The sequence below is a fragment of the Macrobrachium rosenbergii genome, chromosome 15, assembly GCF_040412425.1.
Source record: "Macrobrachium rosenbergii isolate ZJJX-2024 chromosome 15, ASM4041242v1, whole genome shotgun sequence".
Lineage (NCBI taxonomy): Eukaryota > Metazoa > Arthropoda > Malacostraca > Decapoda > Palaemonidae > Macrobrachium > Macrobrachium rosenbergii.
In genome coordinates this window covers 38,935,121-38,955,120 of record NC_089755.1, presented here as the reverse complement: position 1 = coordinate 38,955,120, position 20,000 = coordinate 38,935,121, and the positions used below count along the sequence as shown (strand labels likewise).

The window sequence follows — 20,000 nt, the reverse complement described above, 5'->3', positions numbered from 1 at the left end:
GAGGTGGAAAGTAAGAGAATATGAAAGGAGGTACAGTAAAAGGAACGAAAGGTTGCAGCTGGGGCCGAAGGCACTGCAAAAGAACTTCAGGTAATGCCCTACAGTATCATGAGGTGCACTGGGTACCCCTACGGGGTAATCATTGTTGATACTTTTACGAATAGAATCATTCTGGTCATTTGAATGATGGTGTAATGGAATCACTGTGATTTTTAGATTTCGGTATAATAGCTCTTGATATATGGTCAATAATCAATAATCAAATCCACATAATCACTATTGATGAATTAACGAACTGAATCAGTTCGGTCATTTGATTTATGGCGTAGCGGAATCAGTTTGATCTTGGGATGTTGATATAATCTCTCAGGTTATTGGATGAAGGTAGTTCTGTAGATTTGATTATTATTGATGCATTAGTGACTGACATGATAAAGTAATTGGTGTAATCGTTTCTATCTTAGAATAAATTATAACTGGTTTAAGTTAATCAGTTAAGGATAATCAGTACTGACATATTTATGGACCGAATCACTTCGGTCATTCGGTGCATGATATACTATCATCAATATCGGTATTTGGAATAAGAGAATCATTTGGCGATTAAATTTTTTAATATATATTAAGATATTAATTTAATCAATGAAATGTGTTCGACCTTCAGTATAATCACGATGGAACTTTCTGGGTTAATTATCAATGATAGATGAATATACTGATTCAAGAAATGAATACACGGGTTAATTTGTTGTTTATATCTTGAGATAATCACCCTCAATACATGATCAAGATAATAATAGTTTAATCATATACATGTCGCCAGTTTACAATAGGATCGTTTTAGCTGCAGTCTTGAAATACCAAAAGGCTTTAGAACTTCTCACAAAGGCTTTTTCAGCTTAAATAAAAAAAATTAGCAAGGAAGTCCTTACAAAAATAATTGGAAAGATTTCGAAAGAATGGCATTCAGTTACTTGACTTTTAGGTATATTTTAACATGACGCTTTCAGCTGGCAATTTCCTGGTTATGTTAATCTATCATTTTAGTTTTGATGTGACCCATTCTTTATTTGTTACGTCCTCTTTATGCTTTTAGTTTACTTTAGTGTACACTCAGTTTTTAGTTTCTGTAAAAGAAAACTATTGAGATGGCTTTGTCTTTCCGTCCGCACTTTTTCTGTCCTCCCTCAGATTTTTAAGACTACTGAGGCTAGAGGGCTGCATATTGCTATGTTGATCATCCACTCTCCAGTCATCAAACATACCAAGTTGCAGAACTGTAGCCCCAGTAGTTTTTATTTTATTTAAGGTTAAATTTAGCCATAATCGTGCTTCTGGCAACGATGTAGGATAGGCCACCGGACCGTGGTTAAACTTCCATGGGCCGCGGCTCATACAGCATTATACCGAGACCACCGAAAGATAGCTCTGTTTTCGGCGGCCTTGATTTTATACGAGGTAGCTGCTGTACAGAAAACTCGGTTGTGCTGAAGAAACTTCAGCGCATTTTTTACTTGTTTTTTTTTTTCATTCTTAAGCTGAAAAGGCACTTGGTAAAGCGTAGGGAAATATTTTAGTACGTGAAATTTGTACGTAATGCAGTGATGACGGCACTGTGGATTTTTAATGCCCAAGAATTCTTTAAGTACGTTATTATTATTATTACTGACAAAGATTAAAATAATTACTTCGATCTCAGGACTTACATATAATGATTAATTTTGATACATGGGACAGTGGAATCATTAGGATAAGGTTATAGTTAACACATTAAGCGATTCGTAGAATACATTGAATAATGAAACCAGTTCGATCCCAAGTGTTCGATATAATCGTTCTCAATGCAAGGGAAAAGGGAATCATTTCAATGCAACTGTTGATGGTGCATTAACGAATGAATTCAATTCGATCATTCGGTATATGGTGTAATCGATTCAGTTCGATCACTCGGTACATAGCGTAATCGATTAAATTCTATTACTCGGTACATGGTGTAATCAATTCAGTTCGATCATGCGGTGCATAGTGTAATCGATTCACTTCGATCACTCGGTACATGGTGTAATCGATACAGTTCAATCATTCGGTACATGGTGTAATCGACTCAGTTCGTTCATTTGGTACAGGGTGTAATCGATTAATCTGGATCATTCGGTACAGGGTGTAATCGATTCTTTTCGCTCATTCGGTACACGGTGTCATCAATTCATTTCGATCATTCGATACATGGTGTAATCGATAGACTTCAGCCACTCATTACGTGGTGTAACCGACTCAGTTTGACCATTCGGTACATGGTGTTATCGATTCAGTTCGATCCTGGGATTTAGCTGATGTTTCCTTCAATGCGCAGTATACGGGAATAATTTCATCATGGTTACACCTTATTATGATCATTTGGATAAGATTATTATCGCTGTAGTGATAGTGATACCATTCTTGGGATGTTGGAATCAGTTTGATGTTTGGAAACTGTTTCTCAGATCTTGGAATCAAATAAAGACATGGATATAAAAAAAATAGTAAATTAGCAGGATAAGTTCAGACCTCGAATTTCCCGTATAAAATCTCTTTTGTGTGGATAAGAAAATCACTTAGAGATAGTAAGGTATTAGGTCCAGTCATTATTGTTGTTTTGACGTGATTATTCAAACATGAACAGAAACAGTTCGATCAGTAGCCTCCTTCATAAGTCACCTTGATAGTGAAGAGATTGGCTTTAAGATTTAGTTCCGTTAATTAATTAGAAAATCATTTTGAATCTTTTTACTTCTATGCAACAAGTTAAAAATTTTTTTTAATAAAAGTAACAGAATTGATTCGATAGTAGTAATTCTGTATAATTTTGCATAACTATATATTTACTTTCAGCCCTTACGCTACCGGTATCGGCCGGCATTAAGATACATAAGAAAAATATCTTTCGAAATATTAAATAGTAAAGTGAATTTCGTATTATATTATTCACGATACAAGGAGCTAAAGATTCATTTAACTCTTACTGATACAATGCGATTATTCCTAAATATGGTGTTATAGACTTCATTCAGTATTAGTGGTCTCTTGACGTTTAATGCTTCGATAAACAGAATTAATTATCAATGTACAAACTGTAACATATGCATGATCTTGCGATTTATGTAATAACGATATATCAGTATGTTTTACACACACACACACACACACACACACACACATATATATATACACATATATATATATATATATATATATATAATCATATATATATATATATATATATAATCAACACCCAATCACGTGTGGAACAGAAATGAATTTGACTCATATCAGGATGGAACCCAGGTCTTTCAGTTGACTTGTGTGGCTTGGTCAGCAGCAAGATGTGGCTTTCAATTGAAAAGCCCTAGGTTCATCCTGATGTTTTTCAGAAATTTATATATATACATATATATATACATGTATATGTATATATATATATATATATATATATATATATATATATATATATATATATATATATATATATATATATATATATGAATGTCTTTTACTGTAATACTACATTATAATATGAAGATAAAAAGCCCATAAACACTATTTGAACATTTACAACCATATTTCGGGCACTTCCTTCTGTGCCCCTGTTTACTACCAGTGAACAGGGGCTTTTGAAGGAAGGCCCGAAATATATGGGTTGCAAACGTTCAAATAGTGTTTTATGGGCAACTTTCATATATATATATATTTTATATATATATATATATATATTTATATATATATATATATATATGTATATATATATGTATATATATATATATATATATATATATATATATATATATATATATATATATATATATATATATATCTGACTGATGAATTGTATACATACATACATACATACATACAGTACATATTCTGTTCTATGTTCGAACTACACACTATTAGTCAGTACATGTAAGGAAACTGACAATATTCTTTGAGAATATCTTAAGCCAATGGCCAGAGGCTGAGTTTAATAGGATGGTTTTCCTCTCAAACGAAGAAAATACCAATCGACGTCGATACGTGCAAAATTTTACATTATCTATATTTAACTCATATTAAAGTAAATCTCTATAGGCTACAAGGCCGCCTTCAGTTATCTCCGAGATACTGAGTCCTTGTCCCATGACCTTTAAATATACCGGCTCAGATTATAAAAGCGAGAGCCGTCTAGTGTCTGCTTTTTTTATATAATACTCAGTTTAAAGGACAAACTCTTGTGAGTTTTTCAGACAAGCTTCTTATTCAATTAGGGAGTTTATGCTAAGGAACAGTAAGGGTGATATTAGGCTACGCTGCGTATGTGACGTATATATTTGTCTATTTCTTGTTTTATCAGTATTTTTTTAATATCTTTGGATTGTTTGATATATACTTTTATTTTTTTTAAATGATATTCCATTCAGTAGACGCTTTCTTTCAAAGTTAATGACATTTCAAGATTTTGTTTATAAATAGATACGAAAATATAAATATTTTCGTATCTATATGATAATAATAATTTAGAATAGCAGTTTAATTTGATGCACATGGCGCAAACTATTTATGATTAATTACAATTTACGCATGTCGTTACTTGTAGGACAAAGGCCCCCCCCAAGCAATACACATCAATTTATTAAAATGTTTGCGTAAATGTTGGAAAAAAAATTTTTTCCCAAATATTTGATAGAAGGCCAATTACGGAAAAATGTAGTTCATTCATTCCATTTCAGAGTGGAAGAGACATTTTGCAAAACATACAACTCATAACTTAATTTAATTTTTTCTCTTTATGTAAAAAAAATTACATAAATATTTCAGTCACGTCATTGCATATCTCAAAAGGCATTAGTACTTTTCTTCAAAAAGCGGCAAAGATCTTTATAAACACTCAGAGAATATTTGGGGCAGAAGTGAATTCAGGCAGTAAAAATAAAAATCAAAAGTTTTCATTACCATTTAAAATTGTATACAGACAAAAAAAAAAAAGGTTTGTTGGGGGGGGGGCGGTTTTAGGGCGCCTCCATCAACATCTGCTAAACCTAAAGGCCTGTACACGATAGCATCTTTTCTCAGAAAGTCCTCACCTCCCCTTTCTCGAGATGAAAGGGAAGAAGAGGAAGCAGGTTGCTTCCGAGACATTACGACAGCACAAAGAAATTTTTGAGTCTTGTTCATAATGTACCTCACGCAGACGTTGTGTACCTCTGTGACAGGAAGCTATACAACAATGGTCCATTCCGTATGACGTGATACGTAGAAGACGTGGAACGCCTGTTCTGTAAGTTAGAACGTAGAATCAGATTGATATGCAAGTAGGTGAATGAGTTTGTACACTTTTTGAGTTAGGACGTAAAACAGGAAAATAGTTGATGATACGAAATAATTTGCGAGGAAGGAGAAATGAAATCGTGTGACTGTTAGTAAATAGAAAACCTTTAGTCAGAAGGTAAATGATTTAGAATAAACATAAAGTTGAAAATGTAAAATAATAATATAATATATATATATATATATATATATATATATATATATATATATATATATATATATATACATTTTATATATATATATATATATATATACAGTGTGTATATATATATATATATATATATATATATATATATATATATATATATATATATATATATATATATATATCCTATACCTATACCAACAGTTAATTAACATCTTTATATACATATTTTTATCATATTACAATTTGCAATCTTTGGATGCTTAAACGTTGTGTTGTATCGCAGTTCCCCAAAATGTGGTTTGGTTGCTTCACCGTCCCAAAATAAGAAAGACCGCCATCCTTGAGGGATAAAGGAAAGGGATCGTACGTACTCTCAGGTGGCTGGGTATCCCCCACCAAGTTATCAGTTCCCTTATTTATTCTGGGTAGATTTTCAGTCTTCGTATTGCTCAGTGTACTGACAGTTTCGCCTGTACAGTTCCCGTCCCTGTTGTTTACTATGAATTCTTCAGTCATTTTCTTTCGAACAGCGAATTCATTGTTTACTTCGAATTTAGGACTGACAAAGTCCTTTCTGCTACCTATTTTTATGATCCTGGTTTATCGCTCACGAGCAACTGGTACTTGGCATGTCTTTCCAATTGTCTTTCCAATTTATATGTTCCTCCGTCAGCTCAAGTTGAACTGTTTTAAAACACTATGATTGCAGCACCTTTAAAGGTAAACCTTTCAAGCTTCATATTACCAACTTTGGGTAATGGGTGTTCAACTTTTATATGACGGATTTAGAGGCTAAGGTCAAGTGGTTAAAGGTTAAATTGGTAATGACCACAACTATAACATTTTAAATGTAGAGGATAGTGGTATCGTACACAGCATCCATTTTCTCTAATGAAGACATTGCGGATACCAAAGTCCAAAGTTCTATGTCATGTTCAGAGGTCAGAGGTTAAACAGGGATTTGCCACTACCGGGTATTGTGGCTCACATAATTATCTTCTTTCCTCTTCAGTCAAGCCTAATCTCCAATTTCTTACTTCTCTACATTTTGGAGAAGTAGGAAACTGGAGATTAGGCGTATAATTAGTTCCTTTAACTGTCATTTTTATAGATCTGTTCTTGCAATGCAGAATAAATGGAACTAAATGAGAAAAAACACTAGACCATCTCGTAGGTTTACTCATATATGAACAAGTAAAAATGCGCCGAAGAAATCAGTTTTCTGTACATTGCATAATGCTGTTTGAAACTCTCAGCTACGGCCCATGAAACTTTCAGCCACATGCCTATGGTGGCCTGTGTTGTTGGCACCTATTAGCGGTGCCAGACACACGATCATGGCTAACTTTAACCTTAAATAAAATAAAAACTACTGAGGCTAGAGGGCTGCAATTTGGTATGTTTGATAATTGAGGGTGAATGATCAACACAGCAATTCGCAGCCTTCTAGCCTCAGTAGTTTTTAAGATCTGAGGGCGGACAGAAAGAGGACGGACAGACAAATAACCACCTCAGTAGTTTTCTTTTACAGAAAACTAAAATGTGCAAAATAAAAACGCTTGAACATAGCTTACTAAACTTAGGTAAATTAATTTTCGGAGTGTAAGTGACAAACATGACGTTCATTTTCAATTGTTGAGAATAAACCTTAATAGACTCCACAGTGTCAAGAACGAAGATGATCAATTCATTATTTCTGTGAGATTCTGGAGAGCCTCTCATCGTCATATAAAAGAAATATCTCAAGTGCCCTGAGATGGTAATAGCTTAACACGATATGCGTATGAAACAGGGATTTAGTTCGTTATGTCTTGTGTGTGTGTGCGTTTCTGCTTAGTCTGATATATGCTTCATAATTATGCAAAAATGTATTTGCGCAACACCTGTTAAAATTGGAAAACTATTAACGAGTGCTTTTACCTCTTCCTAGTAAACATGTTTAATGGCCCTCTTAACTGTATTAGGAATTGGTGTTAATGATTATAATCATTAACACCAATTCCTAATACATTATTGGTGGGAAATATTCAAATATTTAACATAGCAAGAAAAATAGAAAATGACATATCAGAGGCTTAAAGTATGTAAAAGTAATTCTCAAGTTATGATTTCATATTACGGAAGTAAATCCAGATGAACCTTAACACTTAAACATCATCTTTGTATATAAATATGCAAGAATGCGTCGAAAGCCATATCTTAAGGAACAAAGGACGTCTTAAGTTATCGGAAAACCTTTATTGTTTTTTTTATTGTAACAACTATCACGAAAAATTGCAATTTGGAAAAACCGAGTTGTCAATCAGCACCTAAAGTAAATGCTTAAACCCCAGCAGTAGAACATTGAAGTCTTACAGGACCTACAGTACAAACGCCTGCAGTAGACCATTGAAGTTTTACAGGACCTACAGTACAAACGCCTGCAGTAGACCATTTAAGTCAGTACAAATTACAGGACCTGCAGTGCAAAAACGCCTGCAGTAGGACCATTGAAGTTTTACAGGATCTGCAGTACAAACGCCTGCAGGTAGACCATTGAGTCTTACAGGGACCTAGTACAAACGCCTGCAAACGCTTACAGGACCCTGCAGTAGAGCAAAGTCTACAGGTACTGCAGTTGAAGTCTCCACAGGACCTACAGTACAAACGCCTGCAGTAGACCATTAAAGTCTTACAGGACCTGCAGTACAAACGCCTGCAGTAGACCATTGAAGTTTTACAGGATCTGCAGTACAAACGCCTGCAGTAGACCATTGAAGTCTTACAGGACCTACAGTACAAACGCCTGCAGTGAAACCATTGACCTGCAGTCTCAGGGACCCTACAGTACAAACGCCTGCAGTAGACCATTAAAGTCTTACAGGACCTGCAGTACAAACGCCTGCAAACGTAGACCATTGAAGTTTTACAGGATCTGAACAAACGCCATTGACAAAGACCTACAACTTGGTGCAAAACGCCTGCAGTAGACCATTGAAGGACCTGCAGTACAGGACCTCTTTGGGACCTACAAAAACGCCTGCAGTAGACCATTAAAATCTTACAGGACCTGCAGTACAAACGCCTGCAGTAGACCACAAAGTCTTACAGGACCTGCAGTACAAATGCCTGCAAATGACCATTGAAAGTCTTACAGGACCTACAGTACAAAACGCCTGCAGTAGACCATTAAAGTCTTTGGGACCTGCAGTACAAAACGGGACCTACAGGACCTACAAAACGCCTACCAGTAGACCATTGAAGTTTACAGGATCTGCAGTACAAAACGCCTGCAGTAGACCATTGAAGTTTTTACAGGATCTGCAGTACAAACGCCTGCAGTAGACCATTGAAGTCTTACAGGACCTGCAGCACAAACGCTCTGCAGTAGACCATTAAAATCTTACAGGGACCTACAAATGCCTGCAGTAGACCATTGAAGTAAACAGGACCTAATAAAACATACGATAGAGCATTCAGACAGGACCTGCAGTACAAACGCCTGCAGTAGGTCATTAAAGTCTTACAGGACCTGCAGTACAAACGCCTGCAGTAGGTCATTAAAGTCTTACAGGACCTGCAGTACAAACGCCTGCAGTAGACCATTGAAGTCTTACAGGACCTACAGTAAAAACGCCTGCAGTAGACCATTGAAGTTTTACAAACGGATCCATTGAAGTCACAACAAAACGCCTGCAGTAGGCCATTGAAGTCTTGGGACCTACAGTACAAAAAACGCCTGCAGTAGACCATTAAAATCTTACAGGACCCACAGTAAAAACGCCTACCACAGCAGACCATTACAAACGTCTTCTTACAGGACCTACAGTACAAATGCCTGCAGACCATTAGACCAGGACCCTAAGTCTTAGAGACCATTAAAGTCTTGCAGGATCTTAGTACAAACGCCTGCAGTAGACCATTAAAAATCTTACAAACGGACCTGCAGTACAAACGCCTGCAGTAGACCATTGGAAGTCTTAGCAGTACAAACTGCCATTGAAGTTTTATGTAAAAAATCGCCTGCAGTAGACCAGTAGACCATTGAAGTCTTTTACAGGATCTGCAGTACAAACGCCTGCAGTAGACCATTGAAGTCTTACAGGACCTGCAGTACAAACGCCTGCAGTAGAGCATTGAAGTCTTACAGGACCTACAGTACAAATGCCTGCAGTAGACCATTAAAGTCTTACAGGACCTGCAGTACAAACGCCTGCAGTAGACCATTGAAGTTTTACAGGATCTGAAGTACAAAACGCCTGCAGTCTTAGAACCATTGAAGTCTTACAGGACCTACAGTACAAACGCCTGCAGTAGACCATTGAAGTCTTACAGGACCTAAAAAAAAAAAAAGTACAAACGCCTGCAGTAGACCGTTAAAGTCTTACAGACCTGCAAGTACAAACGCCTGCAGTAGACCATTGAAGTTTTACAGGATCTGCAGTACAAAACGCCTGCAATAGACCATTGAAGTCTTACAGGACCTACAGTACAAACGCCTGCAGTGCAGACCATTAAGTTTTACAGGACCTACAGTACAAACGCTCGCAGTAGACCACTAAAGTCTTACAGGACCTGCAGGCAAACGCCTGCAGTAGACCATTAAAGTCTTACAGGGACCTACAGTACAAAAGTCTTACAGGACCTACAGTAAACGCCTGCAGTAGACCATTGAAGTTTTACAGGATCTACAGTACAAACGCCTGCAGTAGACCATTGAAGTCTTACAGGACCCACAGGTACAAATGCCTGCAGTACCATTAAAGTCTTACAGGACCCATGCACAAACGTACAAAAGTCTTACAGTCTGCAGTAGACCATTGAAGTTTTACAGGACCTACAGTGCAAATGCTTGCAGACCATTAAAGTCTTACAGGACCTACAGGACAGTACAAATGCCTGCAGTAGACCATTGAAGTCTTACAGGACCCTACAGTACAAATGCCTGTAGACCATTGAAATTACAGGAGACAAACATTAAAAGTAAAGTTTCTTACAGGACCTACAGGTACAAATGCCTGCAGTGAACCATTGAAGTCTTACAGGACCTACAGTACAAACGCCTGCAGTAGACCATTGAAGTCTTACAGGACCTACAGTACAAACGCCTGCAGTAGACCATTGAAGTCTTACAGGACCTGCAGTACAAACGCCTGCAGTAGACCATTAAAGTCTTACAGGACCTGCAGTACAAACGCCTGCAGTAGACCACTGAAGTTTTACAGGACCTACAGTGCAAATGCTTGCAGTAGACCATTAAAGTCTTACAGGACCTGCAGTACAAAACGCCTGCAGACCATTAAAGTCTTACAGGACCCACAGTACAAACGCCTGCAGTAGACCATTGAAGTCTTACAGGGACCTACAGTACAAACGCCTGCAGTACCACATTAAGTCTTACAGGACCTATAAGTAGACCAAACGCGGACCCGTACAAGCATACTGTAGACCATTGAAGTCTTACAGGACCTACAGTACAAACGCCTGCAGTAGACCATTGAAGTTTTAACCATTGAGGCCACCTACAGTACAACGCCTGCAGTTTGACCACTGAAGTCTTACAGGACCTACAGTGCAAATGACTGCAGTAGACCATTAAGTCTTACAGGACCTGCAGCACAAACGGCTTACTGCAATGGACCATTGAAGTCTTGCAGGGACCTACAGTACAAGCCTGCAGTACCATTGAAGTCTTACAGGACCTGCAGTACAAACGCCCTGCAGTAGACCACTGAAGTCTTACAGGACCTACAGTGCAAATGCCTGCAGTAGACCATTAAAGTCTTACAGGACCTGCAGTACAAACGCCTGCAGTAGACCATTGAAGTCTTACAGGACCTACAGTACAAACGCCTGCAGTAGACCATTGAAGTTTTACAGGACCTACAGTACAAACGCCTGCAGTAGACCACTGAAGTCTTACAGGACCTACAGTGCAAATGCCTGCAGTAGACCATTAAAGTCTTACAGGACCTGCAGTACAAACGCCTGCAGTAGACCATTAAAGTCTTACAGGACCTACAGTACAAACGCCTGCAGTAGACCATTGAAGTCTTACAGGACCTACAGTACAAACACACTGCAGTAGACCACTGAAGTCTTACAGGACCTACAGTGCAAATGCCTGCAGTAGACCATTAAAATCTTACAGGACCTGCAGCAAACGCCTGCAGTACCATTAAAGTCTCACAGGACCTACAGTACAAACGCCTGCAGTAGACCATTGAAGTCTTACAGGACCCTACAGTACAAAACGCACTGCAGTAGACCATTAAAGTCTTACAGGACCTACAGTACAAACGCCTGCAGTAGACCATTGAAGTCTTACAGGACCTACAGTACAAACGCCTGCAGTAGACCATTGAAGTCTTACAGGACCTACAGTACAAATGCCTGCAGTAGACCATTAAAGTCTTACAGGACCTTCACTACAAATGCCTGCAGTAGACCATTGAAGTCTTACAGGACCTACAGTACAAACGGCTGCAGTAGACCATTAAAGTCTTACAGGACCTACAGTACAAATGCCTGCAGTAGACCATTAAAGTCTTACAGGACCTACAGTACAAATGCCTGCAGTAGACCATTGAAGTCTTACAGGACCTACAGTACAAACGCCTGCAGTAGACCATTGAAGTCTTACAGGACCTACAGTACAAACGCCTGCAGTAGTCCATTGAAGTCTTACAGGTCCTACGATACAAAGGTTCACAATGAGAATTGAAAAGCCAACAAAAATGAAAATATCTCATATATATTTTGGTTTTCCTTGAATGCAATGGGTCACAGTAAGATCCAGAAAGTCCTCTTAATGAGAATATTTCAGATCTGAATAAAATGCACTGAACTAAAATGAAGACAGAAAACCATTAGAGGGAATTGCTATTTCTTAGGAAACCAATAACCTGAATTGTGGGCAATGAGTCACAAAGAAATATAGAATGTCACACTGTAAATTCATATATATATATATATATATATATATATATATATATATATATATATATATATATATATATGTGTGTGTGTGTGTGTGTGTGCGTGTGTGTGCGTGTGTGTGTGTCAAGTAAATAATACACACAGCAAAAACTTCGAAGTTCTTGTCCCGTATTTCCGAAAGGGTACCTTTTACCCAAGAAGATTTCAATTCTTTTGACAGAATTCCTTCTCAGTCGCGGAGAAGACTCTCGAAGGGAAGAGTGCATTTCTCTTTCTATGGTCTCCCTTCTCCTGAAAAGAGGATTTAGCCGAATCTGGTGCAGTATTCGGGAAATGTAAAATCTGTGCCGGTTAAAACCAAGGAGGGTAGAAGTGAAAAAATGTCGAAGGCAGGATACAAAGAACAGAAAGCTGCTTCTCTTTGTAATCTTTGGCGAACATTCCTACCTGTTAGAGAGAGGATTACGCATCCAAAGTTCTCTCTCTCTCTCTCTCTCTCTCTCTCTCTCTCTCTACTCTCTATCTACATTACATGTACTCATACGCACACACATATTACACATATATATATATATATATATATATATATATATATATATATATATATATATATATATATATATATATATATATATGTTATAAATATTTATGCTGTTCGCCCTCAAACATTTATTTGTAGTAATAATATCATACTGACCAGAAGACAGGAAGCCTTTGTCCCGTAGGGGAGGCGTCGGCAGTTCAAACTTAACGTTCGTTTGTAGCATTAGAAATTTCCATAAATTTCCATATTCAACCGTAAGATAGGTGGCCTTAAGCTTGCTTTACCTGTCCTCTTTGGTGAATGTTTTTGACAAAGTTTCAGACCCCCGAGGACATGAACGCATGCCCTGTTTTGACCCAGTGCTGGTCAGACAAAAGACAGAGAGAATCAGGCCTCCACAGAGAGCACAACGAATGCGCTTCGCCCCGTCACCTCCTTGTCTATCATCTTGTATTAGTAAATTGTGAAGTGGCGAATTAATCCCAGAACTTCCGATCGTCCGTTGTATGCACAACAACTCGTCGTCCAAGGTAAAGTCTGTGTTTTGTTCAAAACTTCGTCAATTACTACCCCCTTTTCTATGTATTTCCAATTTTCCGTGTTCCATTCTCCCGCCACCACTTACTGTAGATGCTTTTACGAAGTCTAGATTGAGCCATATTATTATATTGTTTAGCGACATTCAACCATTCCAGTGAATTAACTAGGAAGTAGGGAAGGTAAGCAAATCATTTTAATTCTTTATGCAGCCGTGTGTCGAATCCATTGTTTGGAAGAGCCGTTGTGATTTTGGTTGTACCATATTAGTGAGTAAAGTGGACTGTGTCATAAGTTGGGCGAAGATTAATTAATTTCATTAGTTAACTGCAATTCTTGTATTTTTTCGAAATTTACCGCGGCTGGCGGCCTTGAGTGTTAAATGACTGTCTTTGAGGTTAATTTGTAGCTCAATTGACAGGTTATGTGTGTCCTTGGCAAGCGGGCCGTCAAAATTACGTAACTCAAGTAATAAACTTATCAGCCAAGTCTCAAAATATGTATACATCAGTAATATATATATCATATATATATATTCATATATATATATATATATATATATGTATATATATATATATATGAGAGAGAGAGAGAGAGAGAGAGAGAGAGAGAGAAAGAGAGAGAGAGAGAGAGAGAGAGAGAGAGAGAGAGAGAGAGATGCCTGTTCTCGGTTTGTCTTTTAGGATGAGGATCTTAGTTCCATGTCCTTCATATATATATATATATATATATATATATATATATATATATATATATATATATAATATTTTATATATAAAATATATGTATATATATATGTGTGTGTGGATGATTTTTATTTTAATGACTTTAATCACACCAGTCAAATATTCAGCTTTTGCCAATAAACTATCATAGCCAAGAGAAATCTTGGATACGCTAGATCAAGGTTGAGTTACAACCAATATCTTATTAGGTTACGTAGCGTGTTGGACTATAATGATATATAGATTTACTGTAAGATACGTTATTTTCCTTTTGGTGTTATCCATTTTCATTATGTGATAACATTAACTGTAAATAGAAGAATTTAGGAAGTTCTTTAAAAAAAAATCTCGCGTCTAATATTAATAATACGAGAAAAAACTCATTAGTTGAAATTGAGTGTTTCTGTTATTTTAAATACACGTTTTTATAGGTGCTAATCTTAGCTTTCGGTAGCACTTGCTACCATCTTCAGATTGTCCTTGAAATGATTATATAGGGTCTTATCACAAAGACACTCTGAAGATGATAGCTGGTTTGCGGTAAATATTAGAAGTTATTGTACGCTAAGAACAGTACTTTACAATTTGTAAATAATTATGTTAAAAGGTTTATCATGAAGCCTTGAAACACAAAATTTCACCCAGTGGTTTATTTTCTCTTATTATGAAATTGAACGTGAACTTTCGTCGAGTTAAAAAAAAATAATAATAATAATAATAATAATAATAATAATAATAATAATAATAATAATAATTATATGTGGAACAGCAATAGTTTCCGGTGATAAAATTAGAATTGCCGTCCTTCAGCCGGAGCTTAACTTATCTCTCCACTGTCCTGTATCAGTATGCAAAATGCTTTGAGAGGGTACATAACGTCCCTAGAACCAAGACCTGTCGTCTCAGTCTTCTCTTATAATAGTCTTTTTGACGGTGTGGGTATTCTAATAATAATAATAATGATAATAATAATAATAATAATAATACATAATACTTACATACGTACATACCATTCAGTTTATAAATGCAGTCTCAATTTATATAGTTATTAACTTACAAAATTAGATCATTTTTAATGTGGCAATTTTTCTATTAGTTGTTGCCAATAGCGTGACACTTTATCAAAAGTAATGCATTATTTAACTATTTGACCAAAGGCCTCATGCATATGTAGCTTGCATAAAGTATTTATCTTTTTTTCTAATTGATATTCACAAAGCAGCACATCAATAGGCACCAGAAAATTGCGTACCTTTACCGATAACGAAATAATAACGTTGGTGTGGAGTTTAGCGTTTTATTTGCGTGAAAATTGTGAATGCGGTTCGTAATACGAGTTCACTGAAATTGGAGCAGGGAATTAATAACTGGCAGTACTCAACATCATACAGGTTAAACCAAATTAATTTTCATGCCCTCTCTGTATTAGTTAAGGGAATTGCTTATTACTTAATAAAAGTCCTTTATTTTAAGTTTCCATAAAGATATGTTTAATGTTTCAAGTTCTTCCATAGTATTGATTATGAAAAGTTTACGCGAGATGTCTTTTTGATAAGGAAGTCTGACTTATGCATAATCTGCTAGCTTATTATGGCGATGGGAGTAAATATTTTGTTTACGGACAGAACCAAGAATAGTAGTTCTCTCACTCGCTCCGTTGGCGTCTCTGGGCCCAGTTGAGTCTCCCGTGGTTTGTTGCAAGTGTGTGGATGTCGATTTTTAGGAAGAGTTTGTTACCAAAATTCTTAAGTCAACGTTCATGATATGGTTCCTTTGTAAGTGGCCAACCAGAGTGATGATCTCTCTCTCTCTCTCTCTCTCTCTTAATGTATACACACACACACACACACACACACACACACACACACACACACATATATATATATATATATATATATATATATATATATATATATATATGCATATCACGAGAAAGCCACACATTTTCACGTACTGAGCAACAACAACCACAAAATGCATCCGAATCTAATTACTTCTGAGCATATTAGCATTCCGGTGCTTATTCTTGAAAGTTGAGGTTAAAACAAATTAATGATCTGAAATGTTGCGAGATATTAACTGTGGGGCTGGGGTGGGGTGGGGTAAGCGTCGCTGGAGAATAGTGGGGAGAGGGAGGATGCTTGCACACCGTGCTCGAGATCCTGGCATTACTGTCGAAAGTTCGCTGTAATAAAAGGCCGGTTCTGAATTAACGTTTAAAACATGGGACTCTCTGTTTGGGGGGAAACTGTTTCGAACACGAGAAGTCATGGGACAGTTTGTATTCCTTCTGCTGGCTCCTTTGCAGCCAGCTTGGTATGAGTGTGGGGAATAAATAAGCGAGTAGATTAGTTGCCCAAGTCAGGGGATTATTTCATGAGCAGAAATAGGAGAAAAATTTTGATGAAAGTGCAAAGAGAAACGAAATGAAGATAGATAGAAAATAGAAAAAAAGATAGAAGATGCATTATTGAATATACATAAGTTGAATGAAAAGAAGTATTACTTTCCCAAGAAAAAAATATATTTATACAGTGAATGCTAAAGCCAAGCACCACATGTGTGAAAATAATTTATCTGTTTGATTAAAACTGAAAATGACACAGAATATGGAGAAGGGTGATTATTAAATTAATAAGTAAAATATTTCAAGGTAGAAAATTGGTTTAACAGCAGATGTCTTACAACTGCCCTAACCTTGAAAAATGTATTCTTCAGTTACCCTAACAAGTTTTGAGAGAGAGAGAGAGAGAGAGGTGTTAATTTCTTTTGTTATTAAATAGACTTAGGTGTACTAAACATTGGCGAGAAATTGCTGAGCATGAAAGAGAATAAAGCGCTATCAAGGAATTGCCAGTGGCTTCGGTATATCACCTGGCAATTACAAACCATTCAGATGGGCAGTACCAGGTTGCAACAGTTAACAGCTATGTGCTTTTGCAGCTGGTAGTAAATAGAGATAATGGTTGGCAGTTATTGGCACTTGAGGTTTGGGGCAACACGGTGCAATTTTAGCTCCTGTGTTCTCCTGAGGTCGGCAGTACCTTGATGCAGAGTTCATGCTTTCTTGAACTATATTGTCACTGGTTTGGTGAAAATTGTCGTCCCTATCTGGATTTTTTGTTTTGTGAGAAAAAAATGTTTTTTGGACATATTTAATGCTTTCTTTTAGCTGAGAAAATATCCTAAGCTGATGTAATTTCAAAATCAAGGTTTTTATAATATATAGCCAAAATAATTAATTATGTATATTATATATATATATATATATATATATTGTATATATATATATATACATACTGTATATATATACACATATATATATACACACACATATATATATATATATATATATATAATATATATATATATATATATATATATATATATATATATATATATATATACGATGGAGATTACTACAAAAGAAAAAGCGTAAATTGAGATATCTCCATTATCAAGCAATTTGCAGAGATATAAATAATGAATTATATGTTCCATAGGCTTTGCTACTCGGCATTATGTACGTAAGACGGATTTTTAGGTAAGGTCATATAGAATTTCTAACAGAACCGACGTAATGTAGTATAAACGATTCGTTTATCGTTTTATATCTTTTAAATTCTGGAATTTTTACTCGTTTACACTTCTCTCTTCAGCAGAAGAAATATTTACCTTTCTCCTTATTCCACTACTTTCATTGATGATTAATTCCTCGCGCTTCCTTTCTCCCTGATGATTAATTATTTATTCCACATCTCTCTCTCTCTCTCTCTGTGTGTGTAATTGATTCAGCACTTTGTTTCATTGATCATGTACTCCACGCGTGCCCTCTCTCTCTCTCTCTCTCTCTGTAATAATTGATTCAGCACTTTTTTTCCTCATTGATCATGTTGATCATGGACTCTCACACTCTCTCTCTCTCTCTCTGTAATAATTGATTCTTTTTCTTCATTGATCATGTACTCCACGTCTTTCTCTCTCTCTCTCTCTCTCTCTCTCTCTCTCTGTAATAATTGATTCAGCACTTTTTTCCTCATTGATGATATTTGATCATGGACTCCACTGTCTCTCTCTCTGCAATAATTGATTCAGCACTTTTTTCCTCATTGATGATGTCCCACCTCTCTCTCTCTACGTCTCTCTCTCTCTCTCTCTCTCTCTCTGTCAGCACTTTTTTTCCTCATTGATGATGTCCTCCACGTCTCTCTCTCTCTCTCCCTTGTAATAATTGATTCAGCACTTTGTTTCCATACTGATGATGTACCCATGCCCCCTCTCTCTGATTTTTTTATATTCCACACGCTTCATTCTAACTGATTCTTCGTGCTTCTTTCCCTTATTTATAACTAATTCCAAATTCTTATATCTACAAAATCTTAATTATCAGCTCTTAAATTGGAGTTTCTTTGACGCTCGTTTCCAGTTATTTACTCCGAAATAAATGAGTCATTCTCTGCCCATAATCCTCTCCAATTTGGTACTATCAGGTAATAAAGTAATAAGTGCCTCATCCGCACACCAACTTCACACAGTACTTACAGTCCATAAAGACTGGTTCCGCTCTCTCTTTCTCCTTAATGTTTACTATCAGTCCATAAAAAGAGATATGGGTCCCTCCTGCGCACTCTAAATTCTACTTAGCCGCGTGATATCGCTCCTAAAATCAAGGATTTCCCCCACACTACACGGGCCATTCTACTCGTGCACTGTCACTCCATTAAAACACTCATGTCACTCTACTAAAAACTTTCATGTCACTCGACTTGTCACTGTAGAATTAATGAATTTATTAATCTGTGGAGATGAAACAATCTTTTTTGAATGAAAACTACGCGTTCGTGGCCTCTTAATATCGGCCTGTGTTATTTAGCGAACGTTTTGATCCCTATGCTCTTCTGATTTTGTTTTTTGAATGGGAAAGGCCGTATGGCATCGTCTCCTACTGATTCTTTAAAAGTGTAATTAAGAAAGGTCAGTCGTGTCACGGTTAAATATGTCGGAGCAGTCAAGTTTTCCCCCTTTTTAGTTATTTTGAGATTTTTTTTTTTTTTTTTGAAGGTTGCGTGCGGTACTATTTAAGAAGTTATGAATTTTGCTTCTAAGAAAAGAATGATCTTTCTATTTGATATTATAATTACAGATAATTTACACTTATTCCGATATATCAGAATCAAAAGCTGTGTGTCACATGGGTGAGGCGTGACTAGTAATTATGTACAATATTGGATGTAATATAAGGAAAATATTATTTTTCTTGCGACAATTATATTCAATTAAGAAAGAAAGTTTGAAAAAGCTTCATTGATTCTTCAGTTTGGTTCAACATAAACCGTTCATTAGACTGTCCTTGATAGGAATTCATTTACACATATTTAATCAGTGATAAAACTCCTCAAACAATATCCTACTTGGCCTCATAACACACTTATGGATTTCCACTATCAAATTCCCATAATTCCCCTTGAGAATGGAATTTTCATCATTGTAGGCGGTAGCTATAAACGACTAAATCTTACTAACTGGTTAGAATGTAAAAAACCTGCCAGTACCTAGTCACTTACTATAATATAACTAGCATGATAAAAAATCATATATAGAGAGCTATATACATATATATATATATATATATATATATATATATAATATATATATATGTGTGTGTGTGTGTGTGTGTGTGTGTGTGTGTGTGTATGTGCATGCATACTCTATAGTTGAGGCTTGTTAACTTGTTCCATCATACTTATTGATTTAATTCAGTGATCACGAGTCAAATATATGATATGAA

The 20,000-nt window shown here is 36.2% G+C and overlaps 1 protein-coding gene across 1 annotated transcript in view; it reads left to right on the top strand.

Moving 5' to 3' along the window:
* The window catches only part of LOC136846326 (uncharacterized), a 13,405-nt gene extending 1,214 nt beyond the window's left edge, over positions 1-12,191 (top strand). Inside the window, exon 2 of the mRNA XM_067117127.1 lies at positions 11,619-12,191. Coding sequence (XP_066973228.1) covers positions 11,619-12,191 — 573 coding nt within the window. The remainder of the gene's footprint in view (positions 1-11,618) is intronic.
* Positions 12,192-20,000: the final 7,809 nt, after the last annotated feature.